The 25,599-nt window shown below is 33.4% G+C and overlaps 10 protein-coding genes across 11 annotated transcripts in view; 6 read left to right on the top strand and 4 right to left on the bottom strand.

Moving 5' to 3' along the window:
- Nucleotides 1–32: 32 nt before the first annotated feature.
- On the bottom strand, nucleotides 33–3,573 carry MED24 (mediator complex subunit 24). Its single transcript, XM_040712507.2, has 3 exons — nucleotides 1,732–3,573; nucleotides 1,043–1,679; nucleotides 33–978 (listed from the first exon to the last, which is right to left on the bottom strand). The coding sequence occupies exons 1-3, from the start codon at nucleotides 3,295–3,297 to the stop codon at nucleotides 254–256; spliced, it is 2,928 nt and encodes a 975-aa protein (XP_040568441.1). The 5' UTR covers nucleotides 3,298–3,573; the 3' UTR covers nucleotides 33–253.
- Nucleotides 3,574–3,721: 148 nt separating this feature from the next.
- On the top strand, nucleotides 3,722–5,775 carry PIG-A (phosphatidylinositol glycan anchor biosynthesis class A). The gene has a single exon (XM_040712508.2). It carries the CDS (start codon nucleotides 4,386–4,388, stop codon nucleotides 5,670–5,672), a length of 1,287 nt encoding a protein of 428 aa, XP_040568442.1. The 5' UTR covers nucleotides 3,722–4,385; the 3' UTR covers nucleotides 5,673–5,775.
- On the top strand, nucleotides 3,891–4,331 carry LOC121117972 (cysteine-rich DPF motif domain-containing protein 1). The gene has a single exon (XM_040712513.2). It carries the CDS (start codon nucleotides 3,891–3,893, stop codon nucleotides 4,329–4,331), a length of 441 nt encoding a protein of 146 aa, XP_040568447.1.
- A 769-nt stretch (nucleotides 5,776–6,544) lies between the features above and the next one.
- On the top strand, nucleotides 6,545–7,534 carry LOC121117970 (coiled-coil domain-containing protein 115). The gene has a single exon (XM_040712511.2). It carries the CDS (start codon nucleotides 6,772–6,774, stop codon nucleotides 7,372–7,374), a length of 603 nt encoding a protein of 200 aa, XP_040568445.1. The 5' UTR covers nucleotides 6,545–6,771; the 3' UTR covers nucleotides 7,375–7,534.
- LOC121117973 (uncharacterized) lies at nucleotides 7,453–8,312 on the bottom strand. The gene is made up of 3 exons (XM_040712514.2): nucleotides 8,058–8,312; nucleotides 7,784–7,967; nucleotides 7,453–7,718 (listed from the first exon to the last, which is right to left on the bottom strand). Exons 1-3 carry the CDS (start codon nucleotides 8,070–8,072, stop codon nucleotides 7,576–7,578), a joined length of 342 nt encoding a protein of 113 aa, XP_040568448.1. The 5' UTR covers nucleotides 8,073–8,312; the 3' UTR covers nucleotides 7,453–7,575.
- A 2,473-nt stretch (nucleotides 8,313–10,785) lies between these two features.
- On the bottom strand, nucleotides 10,786–13,032 carry LOC121119023 (uncharacterized). The gene is made up of 2 exons (XM_040713640.1): nucleotides 12,235–13,032; nucleotides 10,786–11,871 (listed from the first exon to the last, which is right to left on the bottom strand). Exons 1-2 carry the CDS (start codon nucleotides 13,030–13,032, stop codon nucleotides 11,608–11,610), a joined length of 1,062 nt encoding a protein of 353 aa, XP_040569574.1. The 3' UTR covers nucleotides 10,786–11,607.
- Nucleotides 13,033–13,076: 44 nt separating this feature from the next.
- LOC121119022 (mitogen-activated protein kinase 14) lies at nucleotides 13,077–15,725 on the bottom strand. The gene is given in 9 exon segments (XM_040713639.2): nucleotides 13,077–13,314; nucleotides 13,316–13,371; nucleotides 13,442–13,615; nucleotides 13,682–13,760; nucleotides 13,872–13,951; nucleotides 14,518–14,589; nucleotides 14,834–15,197; nucleotides 15,264–15,419; nucleotides 15,472–15,725. Coding segments are annotated over 9 exon segments (1,128 nt in total). The 5' UTR covers nucleotides 15,574–15,725; the 3' UTR covers nucleotides 13,077–13,269.
- Nucleotides 15,726–16,578: 853 nt separating this feature from the next.
- On the top strand, nucleotides 16,579–18,873 carry LOC121119025 (body wall muscle protein HR-29). 2 transcript variants are annotated; one of them, XM_040713642.2, is made up of 4 exons: nucleotides 16,579–16,864; nucleotides 17,011–17,088; nucleotides 17,178–17,379; nucleotides 17,435–18,873. In XM_040713642.2, the coding sequence occupies exons 1-4, from the start codon at nucleotides 16,692–16,694 to the stop codon at nucleotides 17,609–17,611; spliced, it is 630 nt and encodes a 209-aa protein (XP_040569576.1). In that variant the 5' UTR covers nucleotides 16,579–16,691; the 3' UTR covers nucleotides 17,612–18,873. The 2 variants fall into 2 exon arrangements, with proteins under 2 accessions (XP_040569576.1, XP_040569577.1); XM_040713643.2 differs by lacking the exon at nucleotides 17,011–17,088 and having other exon boundaries at nucleotides 16,581–16,864.
- Nucleotides 18,874–19,039: 166 nt separating this feature from the next.
- Nucleotides 19,040–25,599, top strand: part of Sc2 (trans-2,3-enoyl-CoA reductase Sc2) — a 31,182-nt gene continuing 24,622 nt past the window's right edge. The window contains exon 1 of the mRNA XM_040713641.2: nucleotides 19,040–19,315. Coding sequence (XP_040569575.1) covers nucleotides 19,310–19,315 — 6 coding nt within the window. The 5' untranslated portion in view covers nucleotides 19,040–19,309. The remainder of the gene's footprint in view (nucleotides 19,316–25,599) is intronic.
- Sarm (sterile alpha and armadillo motif) lies at nucleotides 19,338–25,582 on the top strand. Its single transcript, XM_040713636.2, has 2 exons — nucleotides 19,338–25,088; nucleotides 25,161–25,582. Exon 1 carries the CDS (start codon nucleotides 21,302–21,304, stop codon nucleotides 24,563–24,565), a length of 3,264 nt encoding a protein of 1,087 aa, XP_040569570.1. The 5' UTR covers nucleotides 19,338–21,301; the 3' UTR covers nucleotides 24,566–25,088; nucleotides 25,161–25,582.

A 25,599-nucleotide genomic window follows, 5' to 3' on the forward strand; every position in this document is an offset into this window, starting at 1 on the left:
TGTTGTGCTTAAATAATAGTAAAACTTGTAAGTGCTGGATTATAAAGTATATTAATGACAATATTTTGTAATTTACAAACTATATTATGATATTTAATTAGGAGTTAAATAATAACTTTGTAAATTATGTTAAATTGATGAGGTATATGAATGAATAATGAGATAAAGTATTTATATAAGAAAACACAATACATTAAGAATATCCTAAAATAACGGATACATTTCAAGAGTAAATAAAGAATACTTAAGTTTTTTAATAGATTTCGTTCCTCGTTTTAACATTCTTTAAAAAGCATAGAGTTCGGGCCATATTTTTTCTTCCAGACGTAGACGATATATCAAAAAGTTTAGTGATGAGACTATAAGTGAATAAATCGGGTACTACTTTAATCAAATGAGTTATCATATTCATATTTAAACGCGAAAAAATAAGACGTGCAGCACGAGATCTTCCCCTTAGAGCAGCTTGTTCTAGAAATCGAACTGCAAAATGCATGCGAGGTGTAATAGTACACGTATCTTGAACTGAAGTTTGAAGAACTTTAAAAAAATCCGTCACTGCTTGCCCTAGTATGTTGTCTTCCGTATCAGAGTCATCTCCATCTATTTTACGTTGCTTTGGAGCGCTGGAATAGAATTCATCTCCTTGGGAATAAAAGTTTTTTGATCCACTGCTACTCTGTGGAGTACTGGATCCGTCTTTCCGCTTACTTTTTTTATCGCTACCCATTAAAATAGCAAATATACTTGTTACAGTCACTTTAGCCAATAAAGTTCCATGAGGATCTGTTAGTCTTAAACTTTTTTCTAACGATGTTAAATAACCAGGTACTACATGAAGCAAAAGTGAAAGGGTACATTGCTCCAGATCCACGTGGAAAATAGATATAACCAATTCTGTCAGTCTATCCATATCTTCTTGATAAACAACTTTTAGCAATTCATCAATCAAACACTCAGATAACCATTGCGCTCCACCTTAATGCGTAATTCATTACATATACGTAAAAACAAATTTATATAATATTTAATAAAAGCTTACCAATGCGATAGAGTTCCTTAATTTTAAGAACTGAATCAATATCAAGCCATCCACTTCTGGATACTTTTTCCCACACATTCTGTAACGAATCCTTCAAGCTTGAATTGCTACGTACAATCCTCTTTTTCTCTTGAGTACGAAGGATCTTTTTAAAAATAATAGACATGAGAGCCACTCTTTCTTTTGCATGAGGCATATCATTTAGTCCACCGGGTTCATCCGTTTCTTCAAGACCAGATTGTAAAGCCACCTCAATAAATTCATTTTTTAATGTACGAACGTCGCATTCAGATCCGTCTGGAGTACTTAGTTCAAAAGAGGAAAACCAACTCATCACACAAACTGGCAATGCACAGAGACGTCCACACATGGTTTTCAGCATTTTTTGGTAGGATTCCTTACTTAAATCCCCTAGGGATCGAGCAATCACCATTTCTTTCATCACAAGATGAATATTTACACACACATTTTGCCACTTAACAACCTGTGTCCGAAGTTCCCCTAAGCTAAGTTGAGACAAAATGTTGTCAATCATATTATCTCCTGTTTGGGAGAAATATTTGACTCTTTCCTCTTCAGTGAGCATTTCTTTGATCCAGCTTTCGATAAATGTGCCCCGTGCTTCTTTAATCACAATCTATAAGAAAACAAAATTTAGAAATCTTCACATTTAAACCTCACAACCCTACCTCACTTCCAAATGTTTGAACTACATGAACAAGCATTAGGAATGTAATATCAAACAGAGCAGCCCGAAGACAAGAATTTTTAACAGATTCTCCCTGAGATTCTTGGCTTTGCTGATTTAACTTTGCCATACTTCGAATAAAGAGTCTCAGTTTACCATTTGCAGAGGAGGCAGCAAGCAACAAATCGAAACTCTCTCCCTTGATAATATGGCAAAGTACTCCTAGTAGATTTTCGAGAGAATCTGGCTTAGTGCAGTCGCTATCAAGTGTTTGTAGAATGTTATCAATAGTAACTTCAGCCTTGGACATCATTTCAAAATTACGGGCATTCACCATTTCTTGTAACTGAATACTTGTGGGTTCATTCATAGTCAAAGGTCGTTTTTTACGAACATCCTCGATCTCAGTTTCGGTCATAAGTGGTGTTGAGGATTTTGCCACAACTCTGAGTAATACATCAATGATCGAACACTTACAGCGTACATCGACTGCATCGCATAAACTTTCGCTTTTTAAAAGTTTATCAAATGCCTTGTATAGATCTGTTGGAGTTTTGAGCTCAAAGTTACTACCCCCTCCAAGCATCAATTTATGCAATCTGTCGAGAAGGGAAGGAAAACGAACAAGAATAAATGAGTCCCAGGTCAGTAGCTCATAGCCTTCTTCCTTAACTGAGAGTGAAAGAATCATGCAACGAAGTACTTCATAGATCAACTCCGAAAAGTTTAATTGATGTACTAAAGCTAATGTATTGAGGCCTTGTGCCAAGTTATTTAAATCCGAATTTGGATGTAGAATGGCTTCAAAGGCAAGAACAGGTTGAATTGCTGAGGTTAAAATGAAGGAGTCAGGAGCTATTTTTTCACTTTGAGTAAGGAATTCAGCTCCGTTCCTAAGAGCCGCCGTGACCCGTACAATTTCAGACTTCAAAGTGGAATGATCCTTTGAGGCCAGACTTTTACACAATGCAATCATTTTAAGATAGTTTTCTTTATCCTCTGCTTTGGCTACTGTAAAGAGGGAGAGTACAAAAGGTCTGGAAAGAATCATGGAGTCTAAGAGAGACAGGGTCTTTTGAGCATTGGATAGAGTTTGCTGAGACTCCATGGAGTGTGCGAGGAGTCTGAGGAGCCAGGAGGAAAGGGACACAAGGGAAGTGGCCAGAGAAAGGCATTCCTCATTCTTCCCACTCCCTTTAATGTAATTTTGCAATGTTTCTTGGAGTAGATGAAGAAGTGCAGTGTGGCAACTTGGCTTGCGAGGATCGATGGTCGTGTTGATTATGGCTTCCAGCACGGAGAGGTGACTCACCAGCTGACTTCCGAGGGCATGCTTCAAATAGCTCAGGATAAGGCCGTTCGGGACGGGAGACACGAGACTCGTTGACAAAAGGAGCTCTGCGAGGTTATAAGCATCTCCGGAACCTCCTCGGGGAAGGACCGTCTTGATACGGATTCCCCACGTCGTGGCAGGCCATCTCTCACGCCAACCGCGCATCAAAAGAGACTTCAAACTGCTCGACTTGCTCACCATCTTACGACTCTCTCCATGATGAATTTGCGTCATTCTCCCATGAGTGATCCACCAACCAGTGCTGATAAGAGAGGATCAAACTTATATCTTAATCATTTCCAAGTAATTACAAATTAATATTCTTTTATTTAAGCAGTTATTTACAGTTAAAGTTCTTGCTTATTCATTGGCCATTGCTACATTCAGTATTGTATTTCTATTGGCTCTAATAATAATAATACGGACGCAATCCACAGTTAAACTTTTTTCACTCAACCTTGTAATTCATTAATATTTTTACGGGCGCTCATTTAAAACCTTGATTATAAGTTATCAGTTAGCCAGAGTCTCAGCCTAAAACGTAAACAACAGAAGTTAGAGCTCATGTGCTGTTCTGCTATTTAGTTCAATATTTAATTCAATTTGAAATGCACGCTGTACGCTGTCGCTGTTGGGCGAGTAATAACTCATGAGTCATGACTCATCACTCATCAGTGATTACTTTTTGGCCTCGCGCCTCGCCGACCGCTCCAGATTTTGTGGAACTCTGAGCAGAGCAAGTGACGTTTTATGAGAATTATTTGAAGACTAGGTTGTAATTGTAGCCGTCAGAAATTTCCAAAGTGGGAGTTGATAGTGGAGAAGTAATGGACTCGAAGAGAGAAAAGGGATCTCCCGCGTCTCCCACTTCTCAAGCACAACGTCAACACACTCTAAATCACAACTCTGACTCTAAAAAAAAAGATCCTGTGACAGTGATTCCATTTGAATGTTGCATTTGCGACTTCTCTGAAAAAGCGGATTACTACGGAAGAAATCCCAATTCCCTCAAGAAAATAATTTCCTTTAAAAGAAATCATTATATTTTAAGTCGTGATCCCTTCGCTTCCAATCCTGGAAAAGCCTCTTTTCTCATCTTGGGTGGAGATTGTAACTCTTGTTGCAAGAAGGTGTGTCTGGATTGTAGTATCTACTACGAATCTCTCTACTGTCTTCCTTGTGCCTCCTCATCCATCTCTTTTCCTCAACTCATCCAAGAAAAGATTCGTAAAAAGATTTCCCTTCTTCCAAAGGAGAGAAAGAATTAAGTGAATACTTGCTTAGGATTCTCTTACCAAAGCTCCAAGTCAGACTTGAAGGAAATGAGACTCGCCCTTGTCTCTGATTTTTTCCCTCCCAATATTGGAGGTGTAGAAACACATATTTATCAGTTGGCCCAACGGCTTCTCCTCCATGGACATCAAGTCATTATTATCACTCATCAATACCAGCAGCACGTGGGAGTGAAACAACTTCGTCCCCGCCTTAAAGTCTATTATCTTCCCTTTATCCCCTTTTATAATCAGTGTATCCTTCCTACTCTAACTGCTGCTACCCTTCCAAGTCTTCGCTCTATTTTCTTGGAGGAAGGAATCGAATTGGTCCATGGACATTCCGCCTTTTCTTCATTAGCTCATGAATCCTTGTTTGTTGCAGGAATTATGAATATTGCGACTGTTTTTACGGATCACTCTCTTTTTGGATTTGCAGATGTGTCCGCTGTAATAACCAATGCATTTATTAAATTTTCCCTGGCGAATACAAATAAATGTATATGCGTATCTCATACAGGAAAAGTGAATACAGTTCTTAGAGCAAAGATACCTCAGGAAGACGTGTACGTTATCCCTAATGCTGTTGATGCAGCCTTATTTTCTCCTAGAACAGATAAACTGATTTATAAAAATAAAATTGTGGTTGCAATTGGATCTAGATTGGTCTATAGAAAGGGTATAGACATTTGTGCTAGGGTAATACCTCTTATATGTGCAGAAACCTTTGGAGAAATCCAGGTTCATTTTTTAATTGCTGGAGATGGCCCTAAAAGAATACTCCTTGAAGAAATGATTGAAAATCACAAGTTACAGGATCAAGTTATTATGCTTGGAGAGCTCCCCATGGAAGATGTGCGCAATCAATTGCTCCTCAAGGCAGATATATTTTTGAATACGAGTATCACAGAAGCATTTTGTATGGCTATTCTTGAGGCTTGTTCATGTGGACTCACTGTTGTATCAACGAATGTGGGAGGTATTCCTGAAGTTTTGCCGAGGGAATTTATTTATTTAGTAGAGCCTTCAGTGTCCAGTGTTGCATCTGGATTGATAGATGCCATCAATGACGTCATTTCTGAGAATAGGCCCTCCAAGGAGAAATGTCACAAATTTGTGGAGGGGGCTTACGATTGGGGTGACATCACGAAAAGAACAGAGGTAGTTTATAGAGCTGCTGTATCTAATCAGAAAACGTTTCGTGGTAAAGTGAGAACTCTTTGGGAGCGTGGAACTATTTCAGGGCCTGTCATGGCATGTGTTTTTTTGTTTTGCCATTACTGGATTTTAATTCTCAATTATTTATTCCCTATTCAGAAAGGCCATTTCAACGCTTAATTTTATTTCTGTGTATCTGAATATATTCAAAATGGAAACAATGTTGTTATTAATTTTATTTTTCTTAAATTATAGCTCATTTTTTAAATTTTTTGTTAAATAGGAGTGATGGATTTGTGGGGTCAAAGTGTTTCTTTGGAAGAATTAAAATCACATTTAGAATGTCCAGTTTGCTTTAACTTGTGCCGTGCTCCTCCCATATATCAGTGCTCAGCTGGACATATGCTTTGCTCAAGTTGCCATGATAGAGTTGAGTTTTGTCCCATGTGTCGACTACCATTAGATTCTAGAAGATTGTTATTTGCAGAAAAACTTTTAGAACGCCTACCTCAAAAATGTAAATTTATGAATCAAGGTTGTGATTTTGAAGATTTCAGTTCTAAGGTTCAGATACACGAAAAAAGATGCGTCTATGCACCCATTGAATGCAAATACACTAAATTTGGATGTGATGTTGTTTTAGTCAAAACAGCAATTACTCATCATGAAAATAATTGTGACTTCATTACCACCAAGTGTCCGATCCAAAACTGTACTGTTTCTGATGTTGTTATGTGTCGTTTATCAGATCACCTTGATGCGGTACATGTAAAACGAGATTACAGAGTAGTGACCGCTCTACTATTCTGCTTTATTTTTAGTTTGGGCTTAAACATTATGATGGTTCTAATGTCTATGGTGGATGTTGAAAGTATTTTCAAGATTATAACATTAAACTATAAAGAAGAATATGCTCTGGTGGTTCTTGTTCTGAGTATACTTATGGTTAATTTCGACGTTAGTCTTTATATTCTCGTTCTAGGATGTATCCTTTTCGTAAATTCTCTGATGATATTGTTCAAATATGCCAAGTACTACTATTATTCAATGTAATTTGTGCTACCTGCAAAAATCCGAAATTAATATTATATTTCATATGACTGTATTGCCAGAAGAAAGAAGAATGTACATAAATATTTTTTTAAATTTATTGTTATGCGTGTATTATGCTTTTCTTACATATTATACTACAATAAAGGGTCGATCAAAAAATCCCTATATCATTCTTAATGTGTTAATTTGTACATAGTAGTAATAATTAAATTATTTAATCTTTCAGATGAACGAACAGGAGATAAATGATGAACTGGATTCCCTTTACATGAAAATAACAGAACTCTCTCAGGATCTGATTGATCAAAAGTTATTATTGGAAAAACTCATGATGAATGGATTTAATGGATTTGCTCGTGCTCGCTACAATCTTGGAACACCCGAGTCAGTTTCATCCTTGAATATTCCAAGTACAGAGTTTCCAGCACTGGTCAAGATTGATAGAACTGAGTGTTTAAGAACGGAAAATAATGTTCGTTTTAACTATTTCAATATGTGCCAAAATGATATTCAAACAAATAGTGACTTTAAGAGTGAAGAAGGGTCTTCCTTAAATTTTTTGGGGAAAACATCCAATCTTCGTAATCGATCACTTATTGACATACAAGAAAAAAAATATCAAGTTGTATCAAAGAAATTTGATCCACTTTTATGGTTTGGAATTCTTGTTCCTAGATGTCTCAAAGATTCTCAGTCTTCATTCAAAAAGGCTAATGATTATATTATAGAGATAGCAAATATTCAAAATGAAATTCAGGGAATTATAGCAAGACAAAAATACTTGAATCGAACCAAAACCAACAAGTTGAAAGAAGAAATTGCAATGTGAGTGAGTAAGTTGGTAACTCTTCATTTTTTCTTCCCTATATGTTGGGAGTTTTACTTAAATCAACTCCCAAAAGAAGTATTTAGAAAATTTAAAACCTTATATTTATTATAAACATTTATTCATTATTTTTTCGAAATAAATTTTTTAGTCTGTTCAAAAATTAAGTGTTTGGGAGTGAAAGATGGTTATGTAAAGAAAAAATCATTTTGGTGCTTCTTCAGCTGTAATGGGTGGTTTTGGAAAGATTTTTACGATGCCATCTCTACATTTTGTAAAAAACCACCAAGGGATTAAACCATTAATCGTATCTTCATGACAATATCTAAGTCCGTACCAATCACAGTCTAGAGAATAAATTTTTAGAATCACTGTTACTTAAAATAATTATGAAGTTTCAAGTTTTAATTACCATATCGAGCATCAAATCGCCCCCTAACGTCAGATTCCACCTCCACTCGGAGTACACCATCTTTACAATGCCTTACTATTCCAGTAAAGGGATGTTTGGATATTGAGTTTTCACATATTCGTCTTCCTTCGAAAAAACAATCCCCAGTAACGCATGTTAAGCTGACCACAGATAACACAATGATCTATTTAGTACAAATATTTATGAATGTGGTAGTGGTCATGATTATAGAAATATATTTTGGAAAAAAGTCATTTCACAGCTATCAACTCACCTTTTGAATTTCCATTTTATTATCCAGATTACTCTTCAGTTGTGCTTTCAATCAATACATGTATTCTTTTTGAATTACTTGTCTTCTACTGCAACACCCTTGAGTCCGGTTTGAAGACTAATAATAACTGAATAAATGAAGTTGATTCATTTATATACTTTTTTTAAAAGACTCTCGGTAATTTATTTTATATCTTTGAGGATGGATGATTCCGTGCGCTAACGAAGGAAAACAAAAAGTTTGTTCATGTTGTTGTTTTTATTTTATAATTAACAACCAATTAAGTATATGCACATCGGTAGAGATCTTTCATTAAGAAGTAAAATAGATTTTGAATGCTAAAAAAACATTAATGCATAATTATAATTATTTACGCCCTTTGTTATTTGTATTTTCATCACACTTGATCCTATACATAATGAGATGCCCATGGCCACAATTGAATCAATTCACTTATGCTTATGCAGTCCCCTAAACATAAAAACCGGTTTTTTGAGCTCAAGGAGACTAGGTGTGGGGTTGAGTTATAAATCAAAAAGTGATTGGCCTAATAAAAAACAATAATTCAAATAACTACATTTTCTACATTAATTCAAGTTTGTAGAAATTAGCCTGAAAATGATTTTGCATATATATTTGACAACTAAAAATTTGCTGAATAATTTTTCAATTTGTTGTCACTTTTTTTTTCATCTAACGTCAATTTTCCACTTTTTAAGAAAAATGCCACAAAAATGATGTTTTTTGCAAAAATAAATGCCAATGTAATTAAAACCATTAATATTTTGAATTTCAGGAATATTTTGTTTAATATTTTTTGCAATATTAGCAAAAATGAAACAGTTATGGCGGCTTATAATTTTTGCCAACATAAGTCTCCATAACTTTTTTGAATTTTTGTTTTGTTGTATGAAAAAATAGTGGTAAGAAAGTGTTTCTCATTAAAATGCCAATAATTAGTATTAACTTCTTTTTTTTTTGCAAAATTTGCGAATTTTGTGTTTCTTACAATTTTCTTCCCGAATTTCGATTTGTAAATTTTTTGAAGAAAATAAAAATTGGACTTCTCATCTAGACAATTTTTTGATTCATATGTGTCGGGTATACTATTTGAATTTTATTTTATATCACAATATATTTTCATTTGGGTGGGGGTGTACTACTTTACTTAACTGGATTTATATGGTGTTATAGTATATACTTTATACAATTTCCTACTCCATCGTTATTATCATAGTAAGAGAATTATAATTATGAAGATCTTTCTCGACAACAACGAATCTACTGTATTAATGTTACATTTAATAAAAAACGTAACTGTTGTTTGTTCACATTTTAATGAGGTTAAGAAACAAACTTGTGTAGCTAAAGCTCAGCGCGTCATATCAAAAAAAGGTAAAGGACATCACATATATTTGGAGTTAAAAATCCTAAGCATTTTTTAATGCGCTAGTTTATTTGTTGTTGGCAACCTATGTTTTTTATTTTATCTAGCTCACATAATTATTCTTGAGAAGATAACATCTAAGTATTGATTAACTACGTGTGAGCGTGCTCACGAAAAACGGAGAGTAACACTGAATATTTGTTGGGGAGTTATCTTATATATTAATTAATTTCTATTTATCTGTGGTCCTGAGTACTTTACATAAATATTATACTAAAAAGAGAAACATAAACTATTTACTGGGGCGCCACAATACTCAAGAGTCTAACTCGAATCGAGAATGTTGCTCAATTCAAAATTATGGCTTCAAGGAATAGGGTAAAGTATACATATTAGATTTTAATTCGAAATGTTTTTTTTAATCCTTGATTTTCTTCAGGATCTTTTTTTGATCATTTCGGGTTTGTTTTTTAAAAATTTATATTCCATTTTGGAATTATGTGGTTAAAAATATAACCTCTCACAAGTAAGGTAGGCATAGTGAATTATAAGAATACATTTTATTTTTATCTTATTAGTTCTACCCCTCAATTAAAGACTTTCCAAAGGTTCAATGAGTAAGGGAACGGCAAAATTTGGGCGTTGCGAATGCAATTTTGGATATCAACAACATTACTTCTTTAAGTATTACAAAAAAAAATGCACTTATATTACTAGTAGTTATGATATTTTCTTGGAAATTTGGTTCCTGTATGTACATTATGAATCTATCTGAATATGTTAATATAATTTTTCAAAATTTAATCCAATAATTTAACAACAAATATGTCTACAAATCCTACATCTCTTCTTATATCTAAATGCTATTGATACTGGCTATAGGTTAATTAGTTAACCGGCTCCTATCGGAGTCCCATGTATCTTTAGAGATTTTTGAAAAAATGATTCTCTTATTTGAGCCATAAATAGATGAACTATATTTCCGAATTTTTTATAACTGTCCTAAATATTATGGCCTGTAACGGGTAAAACAAAGTTTTCTGTCCGTCGACGCCTAATAACCATGAGAAATGCCAGGTACTAACTCTTAATTTACAACTTACAAGAAACGCTATATTATTTTAAAAATAAGTAATATACCCCCCTTCCCCCAGTTTAAAATCCTAGCTGTACCTTTGATATGTAATGTGAATTATAATTTATGTTTTTACTTAATAATTATTATTTATTGTTCCATCGTGTCTTAATTCAATGGTAATATGAAATAGACACAGCTAGTTACCATGGAAAATAAAAACGAATGATTTATAATGTTATTATTATATAATCAATTGAAAAAAATAATGTAAATTTAAATTTATTTCAATAACAAAGAAATATTACAAACATTTTTATGTTTACCATCAAATATTCATAATACTATTCGTCCATGGCGTTTGAGAACCTTTACAACACGAAAACACAATAATTATATATGCATGCATGTATATTGTGTATTTTCGTGATACGCTTTGTATTTCTGTATCTGAGAGTGTAATTTTCAATTACATCCTAATTTTAAAATTGATTTTTTGAAACATTAATAGTGTATATTTGTTAGCAATTTTTTACTAATAAAAAACAACAACTACGATAACAGATCTATGGATGAAAATGAAATAAATTAAAGTATATCTACAGTAATGATATGAAGGTTTAGCTAATTTCTTAATTTTTAGTTCTAAATCTATATTTAGAAAATATCAACTTTGACCACCTCTTGAATGATGACTTCCGAAAGTTGCTATAATAACTCCATTAGAATTCAAAGGATTTTTAGAGAGTACATTAATAAATAGTTATGTTTACAAAATCTTCATCATCTATTGATTTCAAACATTGATGATTTAAATAGTGATCTATTTAAGCAAATATACATATTTACAATTCATATATTATGCCTAAAACATTTGATCAAAAAAGTGGAGTCTTGGTAAAGGGTGATCAAATGGATTTTTATCCCATAAACTTAAAAACTTGTTAGAGTCTGTTCTGTATTCGCCAAAATGCTCAGGTATGATCTTAACTCCACCGGATAAAAACCCTGCAAAATATGAAAAAGAACCATATGAAAGAATGGTGTGATTGCATGATGCAAGAATCCCTAAATCCATTCCGATGCCTTCATTTGATTCTGTTTTTCCCGTTCCAAGAAAAAAAAATGTTTTTTTCATTGGGTAGTAACACCTTTCTTCCATATTCCATGTCATCACTCACAAAGATAAAAGCAATTACATTCTTCTTTGATTTTTTCTTTTTCTCAAACTCTTGCCTGAAGAGTCGTATTGCTTTGAGATAATACGAATTTTTCAAAGGTTTTAGTCCAATTTTCTTTTCAAAAGTGATATGATCTGATCGTCTTGAGTGTATACCAACAAAAATTACATTCTAAAAAACGATAATTACTAGTGACTAAAAGTGATTGTAAGGGGAAAAAATATTAAATATCCAGACAAAATAATACTACCATTAAACGCCGTGTTGAGGCATTCAACATTCAGAGCTTCATAACATTAAGCAATATAATTTCTAAAAAAATGTAACTACCCTTGTTTTTGTATTGTTTTGGTCTTTTGCATCAAAAGATTTTTTTTATGATGTATATGATTTCTTGCAATAATAGAGTTGAGATCTAGTTAATTGGTTAACCCTCATTGGACACTTAAAGCTTAAGGAGTATTATATTGAATAGAAGGACAATACTTTTTATCGTCATATTAATCAAAAAGCATACAATTTGATTTAAAATACCTTTTTGGTTCCAATTTGCTTCTTAATAGACATCAAATTTTCATTTGCATTGTGAAGAAACTTGTCTCTAAGTCGAAGATGATCAATTAATAATTTTTCGAAGCCAGATTGGATAAATATGTCAGATTCTTTTTCAGTTACATAGCCAGATTGATAGTAAATGAATTTGCCGGTTCTCCAATAATCAGAGTTCAAATCGTGAATGGTTCCATTAAAGAGTTCCCATTTGCTATCAACATGACGATTTATATCATCATTGAATTCCCTTGAATTAATGAGATCCCATGAGTTAAATTGTTTCAAATGCAAGAGATCTTCAGGAATCTTCCAATTTTCGTTGATTGCATTATATTCAAGAACTAAAGATGCGTTCCCAGATAAATTTCTGTAGTGATCCTGTATTTTGTTACCCACTAGATTGAGGAATAGATCATAGAAAGGATAAAAATCTCGATCAACAGGATGCAGTCTGGTATTGGGGAAAAATGGATATAAATAATCCAGTGTTTTTTGCATGACTTGCACATTCACTCCATATTTTGATTTTACAGCAAGTCCCTTCATGAAACTCCAAATATGATTACCTAGACGACCCTTTACATTAAATACAACGACAGAAGGCTCATGAGATAAACAACTACTATTGGAGGCATTTTCATCATCACCATGGACGTTATTAATTATAAATAGTAGTAATAAAAAACAATTCCACTTCACCATTTTTCTTTCCTTTTTTATGTAGGTACAGACAACATTTAGTTCCCTTTCTAATGTACTCAACATAATATGTGCTTGCATGAGTACATACAACTTTTAAGAAAACAGTATTGTAAAAAGGATAGTTTACTGTGATGTGTTATTATGGTTATTATTGCTATTATTTTAGTGTTCAATAAATGGATTATATATTAATGTAATTGTAGTTTAAAATAAACCGTTAAGAGTAATTTTTTTCATCATGAATAATACATAAGTCGCAAGTATATTATGTAGACGTGTAAAGAAGGAAATAAGTTTATGAATTTTACGTGAAAATTAATTAGGAAGTAACTCAGAAGCCGAATGAATTTTTTGTGCTTTACTTTGCTGGTGCATTGTGCTCAGGCTTGAAACTGATCACTTCTTTCCAGACATAGTCTATAAACATAAAAATATAAAAAATTGAATATATTTTTATATTGAAACGGTAACTTTTGAATGAACATACCTTTCCATTGCTCAACAGGAAGATCATAGTCTTCAAATGTTTGATCATATGGTAAAGAACTTGGTTCATCAGTAGGGTCAGAGTAAGGGGTGAGATAGAGGTGCTCTAGAGCTTGCTCTGCTGTAATCCGCTTATCTGCATCCAGTTCCAACATTTTTTCCAATAGATCGATAGCTGAAAATTAATATGGAACATTTAAATGCGAAAAACTAGGAATAGTCAAATGATGACATGCAATACCTTGTGGATTGAATCCCTTGAAATATTCGGAAAATTTTCGTTTTTCCATTTTGGGTAACGATCGGATGTAATTTCTAGCCTATCAATATAATATGAATATAAAGGGAGTTCCATTTGATTTTCCAACAATATAAGACAAACAAATAAATAATGAAAAACAACACAAAGCTTCATTCTACGCTTGACTTACCTCCTCGCTGGTTATTTTACTCAAAGAATCCTCGTTAGGTGTACCACACAGAGCAAGAATACGCGTTAGTTGATCAATATCTAAAAGTATAATCAACACAAAACCAAAAATAAAACAGAACAGTAAGAATTAAGGTTAGACGTGCAAAGCAGCTAAAAATGAACTAAAAATGGTCACACACAATAAATATGAAAAACACATTCACAAGTGATCAAAGAACACCTATGTATGTACCTCGTTAGAACCAAGTTTTGCAAGAAGTTTTTCATCCGGCTTACCCACAAGAGTCATTATACGAGTAAGCTGATCAATATCTACAATTGGTATCATTTATAATGAAAAATAGGATAATGGAAATAAGTTTGGCTTGTGTTTTGTATTTAAAAAAAAGAAGGTAATATCACTTGATTACAAATAAGGGAATAACATCTCAAAATGCAAAAAGGTAAATAATTTTTTTTCTTTCTAAATGTATTTATCTACTCTTTTTAACAAGGAAATCAATTAAAGCGCCAATTGAAAGGAGGAAGGGGAAGTCTCAGCTTCTCTTCTATATAAGGATTTTTACATTTTAAAGATCATGTTTATTAAAAGTCCATAAATATATCATGAATTTATATATATAAAAAGAGATAAAATGACTTACGATCAATCCCAGGAAATAATGTTTTACCCGTGAGCATCTCAGCCATTATGCAACCAACAGACCACATATCAACTAAAAATAATTAATAAATCATTAGAAATAATCATTGAAAAATGTATATATTAATACTTTGCGTACTCTAATATCAACAAAAAGATGACTGTTTTATAAAACTAAGTTTACATTAATAATTATGTAAGTAAGTAATATATAAACATTAGTAATATATATTAAGAATTCCTATAAATAAACAGACAGGAGTAACTGAATACGTATTATAATATCATTTATAGTCGAAAATAATAAAATATCCTACCAGTTTGCTGATAATGCATCCAATTAAGCATAATTTCAGGAGCTCTATACCATCTTGTAGCAACATAGCCAGTCATTTCAAACTCAGCAGGACGGGCTAATCCAAAATCAAGGATTTTAAGCTCACAGTCTTCATTTACAGCAATATTTGAGGGCTTTAAGTCCCTGTGAATAATCCCTGCAGAATGGAAATACTTCATGCCTCGAAGAATTTGATAAACAAGGAATTGAACATGATCATCCGTTAACTTCTGTGTTTTGATGATTTTATTTAAATCAGCTCCCATTAAATGACTAACTAAATAAACGTCATTAAACTCATGTAATGTTTTGGAGGGAGTAAATACATTGAGTAGTCCAATGATCTAAGAAAAACGAGGGAAAAGGATGTAATACTTATTGTGTGCTTCAGATTGTGATTCATGCCTTACATTGTCGTGATTCATATGCTTGAGCATCCGAAGCTCTCGATACGTTCTTTTTGCATGAATGGCAGTTTGGAAGGGACGAGCCAATTTTTTTATAGCGACTTGTGTATAGGATCCATCTTTGAGCTTGGGAGCAAATATATCCTTAGCACTACATACCTTAAAAGTTAAAAATGATAAACAGAAGACTTGATTCGTGATGGGACCTTACCTGCCCATAAGCACCCGATCCGACTGGAGACAAATCCGCGTAACGACGTGGTATTTCCCACACCGTTTTATTTAGCTCAATTTGATAGTAGTCCTCCTTCATTTCAAGTAGAATCCAATCAAAGAGTTAAATAATTATTAAAAATTAAAATAAATAATATGAAATGAACTGAACTGTCGAAATAGTTACAAGTTTATTTATGTTATGATTTTATTTTTTAGATAGAGCTTAAACCTGCTAGTACAGCAGAACAAGAGAGAAAGAGAGAAACATCATCTCAAAAAACCCCTTTTCCCTTAATTCCTATTCGTTCAAATGAAGGGTACCAACCGTAGGCACTTTTAGAGATCAAAACATTATTTGCGATCATCATATACATGGTACAATACGATTAAAGCCCTGGATGCATTCTTTTTTAAAGATGGGTACTTATGGTCAGCCATTTAAACCCTTTTTTTATGTATAAAAAATAGAGAAAATTCCATTTGAAATCTTGGGTGCATTGTCAAGAAGTTCCAACTAGAGGGCAATGACGTCATTTCTCGTAAAAAGCTTGCCCACTTAGCAGCTAGGTGCATTTGATACCGTAGGTACATATTATATGTACGTATGTCTCTACGTATTTTTTCTGTATTAGAAATACTTACCTAGCTAGGTACATTGCTTAATTAAATGTGACCAGATTTACTTGATACAATAAAGAATATTAATCAACAATCTTACACTTAGGATAGAACTAATAGGCTAAATTGATATTGTTGAATATTATTGAGTAAAAACATAATATTTAGAAAAATAAAAGTATAGGTTAGCCAGTATCAATTAAATAAAAGGGAAAATATTAAAACTGTCTGATTTATAATTATGAAAGGGTATAGGGTTGTCCTAAGTAACAACCATTGTATAACATCATGTAACCATTATTTGTAATTGAACTAAGATCTAGGATATGAAGAAGTGTTCTATACTATTTCCGATATAATTGATATAAAAAAGGCGACGAATTAGCCAATATTATTGCATTAAAAAGGATATTTGTATTTTTATAAAAGATGTAAAAAAAAAAAAAAAAAAAAAAAAACAACCAATGGTTATGGTAACCATGGTTAAAAGGCGTAACAACAAATGGGTGTTGTCATACGCTTATTGCCTTATTTTTTCAAAGAAGGATTTTGACAGCATTAAAATTTAATTGACAATTACATACTTACAGCAATAAAATGTCAGATAAAAAAGTACCCATTCGAATGGGCGAGTTCTCTGTTCTGGACACAGAATTTGGAAGCATGAAAGATAAATTTGATGAAGAAATGAAAAGAATGGAGAATGTAATGGATCGGTTTCGTGGAGACATGCTGGATAAAGATTCCAATTTCTTTTCTCATTCTTCAAGGTGATAAATTATTAATTTGTGTACACAAGTACTTTTTAGGTATAGGCTTAAAAAATTTCTTCATATAACTAATGTATTTATTCAATCCACATACATACTACTTACTAACACTTAAAATACTAACTCCTTTTTAAAATGAACTGAAGCTCCACTTCAAAATCGTCAGAGAGTAAATCATTTGTTAATGGGAAGGAAGTTGCATTTGACAAAACTTTAGAAGAAAGGTAAAATTTGGTTCAGGCTTTATTAATTATTCATCTAAAAATACATTCAGTGAACTATTCAATGAATCATTGTACTTTTTTACCAATAGTTCCTCGTCAAATACGAGTGGGAATGATATGCTTAGAGGAAGTGGACTTGGAACTCATACCAACTGGATCTCAGGCATTGATTCTTCTCTCAATCAAGAAGGTAAACAACTCTCGGAGCAAAAAGACCTGAAACTTCGATTTGATGTGAGTTCATATCTTCCTGAAGAAATTATGGTGAAGACTGTTGATAATAAACTTATGGTGAGATATGACTTTTTAATGTATGTGTTGTGTTACAATTTCATTTCATTTATAGGTCCATGCTAAACATGAAGAAAAAGCTGATGGGAAAAGCTCCTTTCGTCAATACAACAGGGAATTTTTGCTTCCTGAAGGAACAGATCCCGAGTTGATTAAGTCATCTCTCTCAAAAGAGGGTATCTTAACAGTCGAAGCTCCTCTTCCTCAGCCTGCCATTGAAAATAGGAAATAAACCTATTTTATAATCCTTTCATAATAACAGTGAATGAAATTGAAAAAAAAAATGCTATTTTTTTAACTATTATGTAGAGCCTATATTACTTTTTGCTTGATATTGTTGAATTGGTTGGCTCTCTTTCTAATCAAATACAAAAATCCTCGCTAAACTGTGCTATATTAGTATGTAACAGAGCTATTTTTATATGCCTTAGAATAAAAATGTCCTATCTGGACGTTTAAAATTGTTGAGGAGAGGCAAAATAAAAAATAATACTCTATAAAAATTTTTATAATTAGTAAATATAAGATAATCCAAACAGGAGAATTATTTCATACATTGATAAAACCACAATAATAAGAATATTAAAAAAAAGTATTTTTCCATACTAATCAAGATAAGTTGAACATGAATACAGCAGTGATAGATCAATTTTTGAAATTTAACCTGATAGGATATATTTATACCAAGGCAGCGATATTTATGTATATTATTTTTAATATATTTTGTACATCAATACCCTCTTTTAATCCGGATTCAATCCGTCGCTATCGATAGTAAAGTGATTCATTTCAATACTCCTGAGAATAAAATTCACTATTCATATGCAAAGATATTACAATCATAGGCGGAGTTTGCAAGAGGGCCAGGCCTTCCCTGACCCTAAAGATCTATTATATTAACATACAAATTTTATACTCTTAGTATGTAACTAAATACAATTTACCTTCCTAGAAAAAAATTCAAACACTTAACTTAGAATAAAATGTTAGTTTGTAGTACTAACAATGACAAATACTCCGATATCTATAGAACCCGAACTGTTGGAGGGTATTGCTGCATTATAAAATGTATGTTGTTTTGTTAAAATAATTTTATTCGTTTTTTTAAATCTATAATGGACATTTGGTCATTTAGAAAAATACTAATTTTATTGTTACAAACTGCTACTTTTATTAGTAAAATAATTAATGATAAATTATATATTTTTTACGTAGAAGTTGCTTTTTTTATTTATATGCTTAACTTTTATTTGACGTCCTCTATTTATTTTTACCTAGCATAAATACTACTTAAATTACGAGCATTGAAGCATTACAATTTTCAAAAAAATAGGAGAAGTTAATTGAAATCTAAACGTCTAGATTGTAATTTTATCACAATTTGAATTTAATTTTCTAGTCCTTTATTTTACTAAAAAAAATATATAGATTTATGTAAATTTTTCTGCCATATACTAGTATACTATTAATAAAATTAAAACAAGTTTCATAATATATAATTTGCATCTCATGTGATTCTGATGTAATGATACGGTATATAATTAATGAATGATTTGCAAAGTATGGCCGGATTGGAATGAGGAACTGTCATAATTAATAGTTAGATGTCTCTGAGAATTGTTGACTTTAATAGCGCCCTCTAGTAGATTTTGCTTACTTTTCTCTTCTTCTTCAAATAATAATAATATAAAAAATAAATACAATTCTAATTTATATATTTGTATTTGACATAAATTTTTTATCAATAAGCAGGCAAGGAGAAAACGAGTTTTTATCCGTTGAAATTAAATTGCCCATTTCGAATCCAATAATTATTGTTACTACTGAAGATTTGTACGTTATTCTACCCTTTTGCTCATTTCTTCTCTGCCCGTTTTGTTTTAGTAGTCCACGTTAACATCTATCAGCTCCTTAATCTTCCCTCATCATCATGCAAGTAAGGATTTTCATTGCTTTTTTTAATAATGTATATATCCATATATAGCCGTAGTCTACTCTTTCATGTATTTCTTCTTATAAAGTAATGACTTACTATTTTAAGCGAATGGTTATTACTGATTTAATTCATTATTTAGTCTTCGAATTAAAACCCATTCGCGAAAAGAATTGCCTAAACTTGATAATAATTACAATTCATTAATATTTGAATCAATTCAAGACATCCCTCACTAAGTTTCTACTCTTTAACAGTACTCAATACTGCTCTTCCACGCCTCAAAACAAGAATGCCCTTCACTGTATCATTGATATTAGTATCAAAGATGAATGATGATCATTCATCTTTGATATAAATATCCATTTAATTTTTTCATATATTGACAATTTTGTGACCTTTTTTTTTTTTAAAAAGAGCAATTATATTTCATGTAGATATTTTGGTCAATAGAGTCGTTGTATCTATTTTATTTTTTGATTTGATTTACGCAAGAGTGTTTATAAGACTTAATTTGGCCCCAATATGGTATTTCCAATATAATTTATAATTCTTTCATTATGACGATGCATTTTTGAATTTTGACTCTAACTGCAATTTCCGACGACTCCAAAGGATCGATGATAATAATTTGTTAATTGAAATAGACGATTTATTGGGGAAAGAATACAAATGTAATCTAGAGTCATTTTTGACTTATTGTGTTGAATCAAGTCTCAATTAGTAATTTGAAAAAAAAAAAAAAGAAAAGAGAAATCAAATATTACCATATTAATACATTTACCGAATCATAGAATATTCAATTATTACTGCACTATCCTAACCCCTGTGTCCACTCGTCTAAATTGTTCATTTAAAAATATTGATCTCATTTTTTTGATGTCGACTAGTACAAACTACTTCTTATACAAGTTACAACTTGTACGCAACATATAAATATATTTTGGGAATGACATCTGTTCATCCCTGAGCTACGGAAATATTATTTTTCTCATCGCAATAGTTAATATGATGCAATATACTACATACTTTGTAATTGTTATTTTGTATGTAAAAATGTAGTACGTATCCATCCAGCAATGAATCCTCTATATAGAGCAAACCTCGGTAACAATGATTCTCTTTGCTCCTTCATCCCATGGAACTCTCCACATATATGTGTAGACTTTTTTCTCAGTAATATTATGAGTTGTAGCAGCATAAATAGTATTTGTTATATTATTTAGTTAGTTCGTTCTCTTCTATATCATCATAATTCATATATATACATACATTTTTTTGGTGTATAATTCGAAGCGTGTACGCGAACTCCTCAACACTGCCACAACTACATATATAAAATTGCCTGACAAAATCGCTCACTAATCTATATTGAGACGCATATATACAAAGGCAGTAAATTTTCAAGAGTTCGTTAGTGAACAAGTAGTGATTAATTCTAAGGAAGGAGGGAAGAAGAAAAAAAAACTTTAACTAGGATTTAGTTCATAGCAGAAGATATCATATATGTGTACAGTACATATACATATATAGTGTGGCTTTCTAACTACAATTCCTTGATTTATAATTTTTTTGCATCGAACAAAGAAGAATTGAAAATATTTTTTTTATTATTGTTTCAAACATTTTTATTTATTTCTTTTTGAAATAGGATAATGATATCTTTGATTCAAAAGAACTTTATATTGTAGAGACAGAAGGATTATTCTTATACACAAGAGAAATAAAATCTAAATACTTATTATTACTACTACCCATTCTACAGACTTATCAAATTTGTGCCTTCATCCTAAGAGATAAGAAGAAGAAGCTAGGTGAATTAATTGCATGTGTGCGTACGCTGCTGCTTAATAGTTGTTGATATATATCATATCATGATACTACAAGACTCAACTGCACCTTGATGTGTGACTTCTTCAATGAATAGTGTCTGGTTACTGAACTTCATGATTTAAATTTATATGTCAATTACTGTAAAGAACCTTTTGAATGGTTATTAACATGGATCCAGCTTATACTCGCCGTGTTCGTTATGGCGGCAACAACTACACATCAAATAATGAATTTGGTGGAACTCGACAGCCGCTCAAAAAACAAAGTCTTCCCTTTCTACACATGAACGGAAACTCATCTCCTTCCAGCTCTGCCTCTTCCACTCTCTCTTCTTCCTCAAACGATGTTAAGTCGAATCTCAACGAGCTTAAGGCATCCATGTCAGAAATGAGCAATTTAAACAAATCCTCCTTTTCAAGTAGCTCAGCCACAGTTCAGTGTAGTAGTAGTAGTTCGGAGCAACGAAACTTCAGTCGAAGCATCTCATCATCTTCTGGAAATTGTATTCGACCTCCTCCTTTTTTGAAAGCACGCTCAGAAGCAGCAACGAGCCCACCTACCATTGTAGAAATCCCTTCTAGTAGTGCCATGACCAATGTGGATGACTACACTGAGGAGGGACATCCCATTGTTACAAGCCCTGTCTCAGAAATTGGAGAGATTGATTTGAACTTTTCTGATTCTGAGAAATCCGGATTAACTTCCCCCAATCTAGTTTCCTCCATACATCCTCTAAGTAGTGTTTCACTTCCTTCATCACGAGAAGGGAGTACCACCGTGAGCAGCAAGGTCTCTAAGAGCTATGAAGAAAGAAAGACATCCACAAAAAGTGCTTCTTCCTTATCCACAACTGAGAAAGCCGTTGCTAACTCTTCGAATTTGACTCGAGTCCAAGCTGGTGACGTCAGCTTTCAAGAACAGAGTGCTGCGGCTTTGAAATCCTCTCGCATGTTTGACTCTGATTCTGGTATTGTAGCGGAAAAAGCAAGTGGTATGCGACATCGCCAAAGAATTCTAGCTACTGGAGAACGTATTCAAGCGGAATCTTCGACTGCAGCTGTAAGTGGAACTAAAGTTTCCGGTTCTGGTTTTACTTCTCAAAATGTAGAAAAAGCTTCCTCTTCACAACGATCGACTGTGAGAGCTTCTGGAGAGATGACCAGGGAGTCTCATCAAAGTTCCTCGAAAAAAATGTCCTTTTCATCTTTGTCTCGATCCTCGTCTCTACTCAATAACTCTCAAATCAATCAAATGATGAGTGTGAAACTAAGCATGGAGGAATTAGATAGATATTTCTTAGAATTAGATGATCTTGATACGATTACTCCGCAAACCAATCTATCGAATGTACAAAATGCTCTCGTCAAATACTGTGGTGTTATGTCCAATACGGTAGAAGCCATGAAAAATGATGGAAATAAAGACTCTCTGACTTCTTGGATCAAAAAAGTAAATGACATGATGTCTCGAGCTTGGAAGGTACCCTCATTTGGCTATGAAATTGGGAATACCTTATGTGACATTATGAGAAATAACGGTGGTCTGGATATTTTAATTGAAAACTGCATTGCAGATCATCAGGCCCTTCAGTTCAATTCTGCAAAGTTGCTTCAACAGTGTCTTGTCACTGAAAATCGCGGTTATGTTGTGGAAAAGGGTCTGGATAAAGTCGTAGCGCTGGCTAAAAAATACTCTGGAGATTTTAGAGATATCCCGCACTCTCGAGTGGGTACGGGTATTCTAGAACATCTCTTCAAGCACAGTGAAACTACTTGTGGAAATGTGATAGCCATGGGTGGACTAGATACTGTTGTTGCCGAATGTAAAAGTACAGATGTCGAGACTTTGAGGCATTGTGCAAGTGCCCTAGCCAATGTAGCAATGTATGGAGGGTCAGAGAATCAAGAAGCCATGATTCAAAGGAAAATACCCTTTTGGCTCTTTCCTCTTGCTTTTCATAACGATGACACCATCAAGTACTATGCATGTTTAGCTATTGCCGTCCTTGTAGCAAATAAGGAAATTGAGGCTGCTGTTCAGAAAAGTGGAACTCTAGAGTTAATTGAACCCTTTGTTCAAAGTCATACACCCGCTGAATTTGCGGAAATATCTGCAGCTCATTCCCATGGTCAAAGTCCTCATTGGCTTAAGCGCCTTATTCCAGTTCTCACTTCTCAAAGAGAAGAGGCTCGAAACTTGGCTGCATTCCATTTTTCAATGGAGGCAGAAATAAAAAAACAACAAGGAAATTCTGAGTTATTTTATGAAATTGGAGCTATCGAATCACTTAAGAAAGTTGCTTCCAGTCCGAGTGGCCTTGCGGCAAAATATGCAGCTCAGACATTGAGAACCATTGGTGAAGAAATACCTCACAAACTTAGTCAACAGGTTCCAACTTGGTGCATCGATGATGTAAAGGAGTGGGTCAAACAAATAGGATTTTCAGCTTTTTCAGATTCATTCTTTGAAAGTCGAGTTGATGGAGACTTACTTTTACAGCTTAATGAAGACATGCTTAACGAGGACATTGGCATGAAAAACGGGATTCTACGTCGTCGCTTTATGAGAGAGCTATCTAATTTAAAAAAACTTGCAGATTACTCCAGCTGTGATTCCACAAGCTTGAATGGATTTTTATCTAACCTTGGGACTGAATATTGTGTCTATACCTACGAAATGTTGAATGCTGGGATCGATCGTGATGTACTCCTAACTATTAATGATGAACAATTACTCATCGAATGTGGCATAAGGAATCGGATCCATCGATTAAGAATTCAACAAGGGGTAAAAATTGAGCGTGGTGACTTTTCAATCTCTGGAGATGATGCTAAATTGGACAAAACCCTGGATGTTTTCATCAGCTACAGACGATCTAATGGATCTCAACTTGCATCCCTACTTAAAGTACACTTAGAAATTAGGAACTACTCTGTTTTTCTCGATGTGGATCGTTTAGAGGCTGGTAAATTTGATAATAACTTGCTTCAAAGTATTCGAAGTGCCAAAAACTTTATCCTAGTTTGTACACCTGGTGCTATGGAGCGCTGTTTCAACGACACGGAGCAGAGAGATTGGATTCATAAAGAAATAGCTTGTGCCATTCAGTCCAAATGCAATATAATTCCTGTTTTTGATAATTTCCTCATGCCAGATTCATTAAAGCTACCTGAATCCATGAGAGCCATAACGTCCTACAATGGGGTAAAGTGGATCCACGATTATCAAGAGGCCTGTGTAGACAAAGTTGACAGATTCATTCGTGGTGATAGCAATTTCAATATTACAGAGCGGTTCCTTAATAGCCAGTGCAGCTCATCTACTGGAGCAAGCTTTGGAAGGCATAACTATGCCCGTACGCTCTCCAATGATAACTCAGTCTGCTCTGATGAAAACACAAATTCATCCGGGAAAGATTGACTATTACGGCCTGTCAATGATCTGTTTCCCATTCCTCCTCTTCGCAACGCTTCACGTAAGTCATCTCAACCCCTTCTCAAACCTTATTTGCGAGCCATACCGGTGAGACCCCGGCGTGGTCTCCGAAAGTCAATGTCCTGCTCTGAGCTTTTTCCTGAAAAATCCAAAGACATATTAATTTATCACGAGAATGAATTTCAAGGATTACAAGAACCTGAGAATCAAGAGGAGTTCGATTATCTTGAAGACTCGGACTCAACTCGAATGGAGGACACTAAAAAATCAAACAATTCCGATGATACTCAAGAGTGGTCTCCCTCCCCACCGGAGAGAGACTCTACAGACTTAATTCCTCCTATCCCTCATAAGCCTCCTCCTTCATTTTTGATGACTGCATTACCTCCTTCTCGAAAAATCGGCCGATCCATCGTTCCCCGAATGAAGCGTATCTTTGAAAAGGGAAGAAGTTGCGAACCGGAATTAGAGTACCCCTCTTCCAAGTCAAGGACTGCCTTTGATGGAAGTGAGTCTGTTTCCAGTTTTGTTGTCGTGAGTCATGATGCGAATGGATCCAATTCTTTATCCTCTCTTTCAGACTCTAATAAACCTGGATTCGTCAACAAGTGTGTGAACAAAGTCAAACATCTCATGACCAATAGTACTAGTGGCTCAACAACATCCAGTCATTAACCACTTCTTCAACTACAGAGATAGAGCATATGGCTCAAAATTTGATTTGACAGGCCTATTTCAGACTGTTTTATACAACTACAATCATATTTTATTATTATTATTTTACTTAGTTTATTGTTTTAAACTGAGCTGGAAAAATACACCCCATAAGTTAGTTTTCTTTTACGGAAATTAAAAAGTCAAACTGGAAGTTACATTATATATTTTTTTACTATAATAAAACATAGATACATACATATATACGTACTTGTCTTTCACAGTCATGTCATTTTTAACTTTTTCTTCTTCTTCTTCTTGTTAAGAATATATTCATACATAATATTATTTGTTGTTTTTGCTCG

This window comes from Lepeophtheirus salmonis, chromosome 5 (genome assembly GCF_016086655.4).
Source record: "Lepeophtheirus salmonis chromosome 5, UVic_Lsal_1.4, whole genome shotgun sequence".
NCBI classification, from domain to species: domain Eukaryota; kingdom Metazoa; phylum Arthropoda; class Copepoda; order Siphonostomatoida; family Caligidae; genus Lepeophtheirus; species Lepeophtheirus salmonis.

Bases quoted from the DNA above. Each gene is read 5' to 3' on its own strand.
- LOC121119025 (XM_040713642.2), top strand. From the start codon at position 16,692: ATGTCAGATAAAAAAGTACCCATTCGAATGGGCGAGTTCTCTGTTCTG. The intron at 17,089-17,177 runs GTAAAATTTGGT...TTTTACCAATAG, and splicing joins GACAAAACTTTAGAAGAAAG to TTCCTCGTCAAATACGAGTG. The intron at 17,380-17,434 runs GTGAGATATGAC...TTTCATTTATAG, and splicing joins CTGTTGATAATAAACTTATG to GTCCATGCTAAACATGAAGA.
- LOC121119023 (XM_040713640.1), bottom strand. From the start codon at position 13,032: ATGCAAGCACATATTATGTTGAGTACATTAGAAAGGGAACTAAATGTT. The intron at 11,872-12,234 runs GTATTTTAAATC...ATCGTTTTTTAG, and splicing joins AGCAAATTGGAACCAAAAAG to AATGTAATTTTTGTTGGTAT.
- LOC121117970 (XM_040712511.2), top strand. From the start codon at position 6,772: ATGAACGAACAGGAGATAAATGATGAACTGGATTCCCTTTACATGAAA.
- PIG-A (XM_040712508.2), top strand. From the start codon at position 4,386: ATGAGACTCGCCCTTGTCTCTGATTTTTTCCCTCCCAATATTGGAGGT.
- LOC121117973 (XM_040712514.2), bottom strand. The intron at 7,719-7,783 runs GTAATTAAAACT...TTTATTCTCTAG, and splicing joins GCGATTTGATGCTCGATATG to ACTGTGATTGGTACGGACTT.
- MED24 (XM_040712507.2), bottom strand. From the start codon at position 3,297: ATGACGCAAATTCATCATGGAGAGAGTCGTAAGATGGTGAGCAAGTCG. The intron at 1,680-1,731 runs GTAGGGTTGTGA...GTTTTCTTATAG, and splicing joins TTCAAACATTTGGAAGTGAG to ATTGTGATTAAAGAAGCACG. The intron at 979-1,042 runs GTAAGCTTTTAT...TTACGCATTAAG, and splicing joins TAAGGAACTCTATCGCATTG to GTGGAGCGCAATGGTTATCT.
- Sarm (XM_040713636.2), top strand. From the start codon at position 21,302: ATGGTTATTAACATGGATCCAGCTTATACTCGCCGTGTTCGTTATGGC.
- LOC121117972 (XM_040712513.2), top strand. From the start codon at position 3,891: ATGGACTCGAAGAGAGAAAAGGGATCTCCCGCGTCTCCCACTTCTCAA.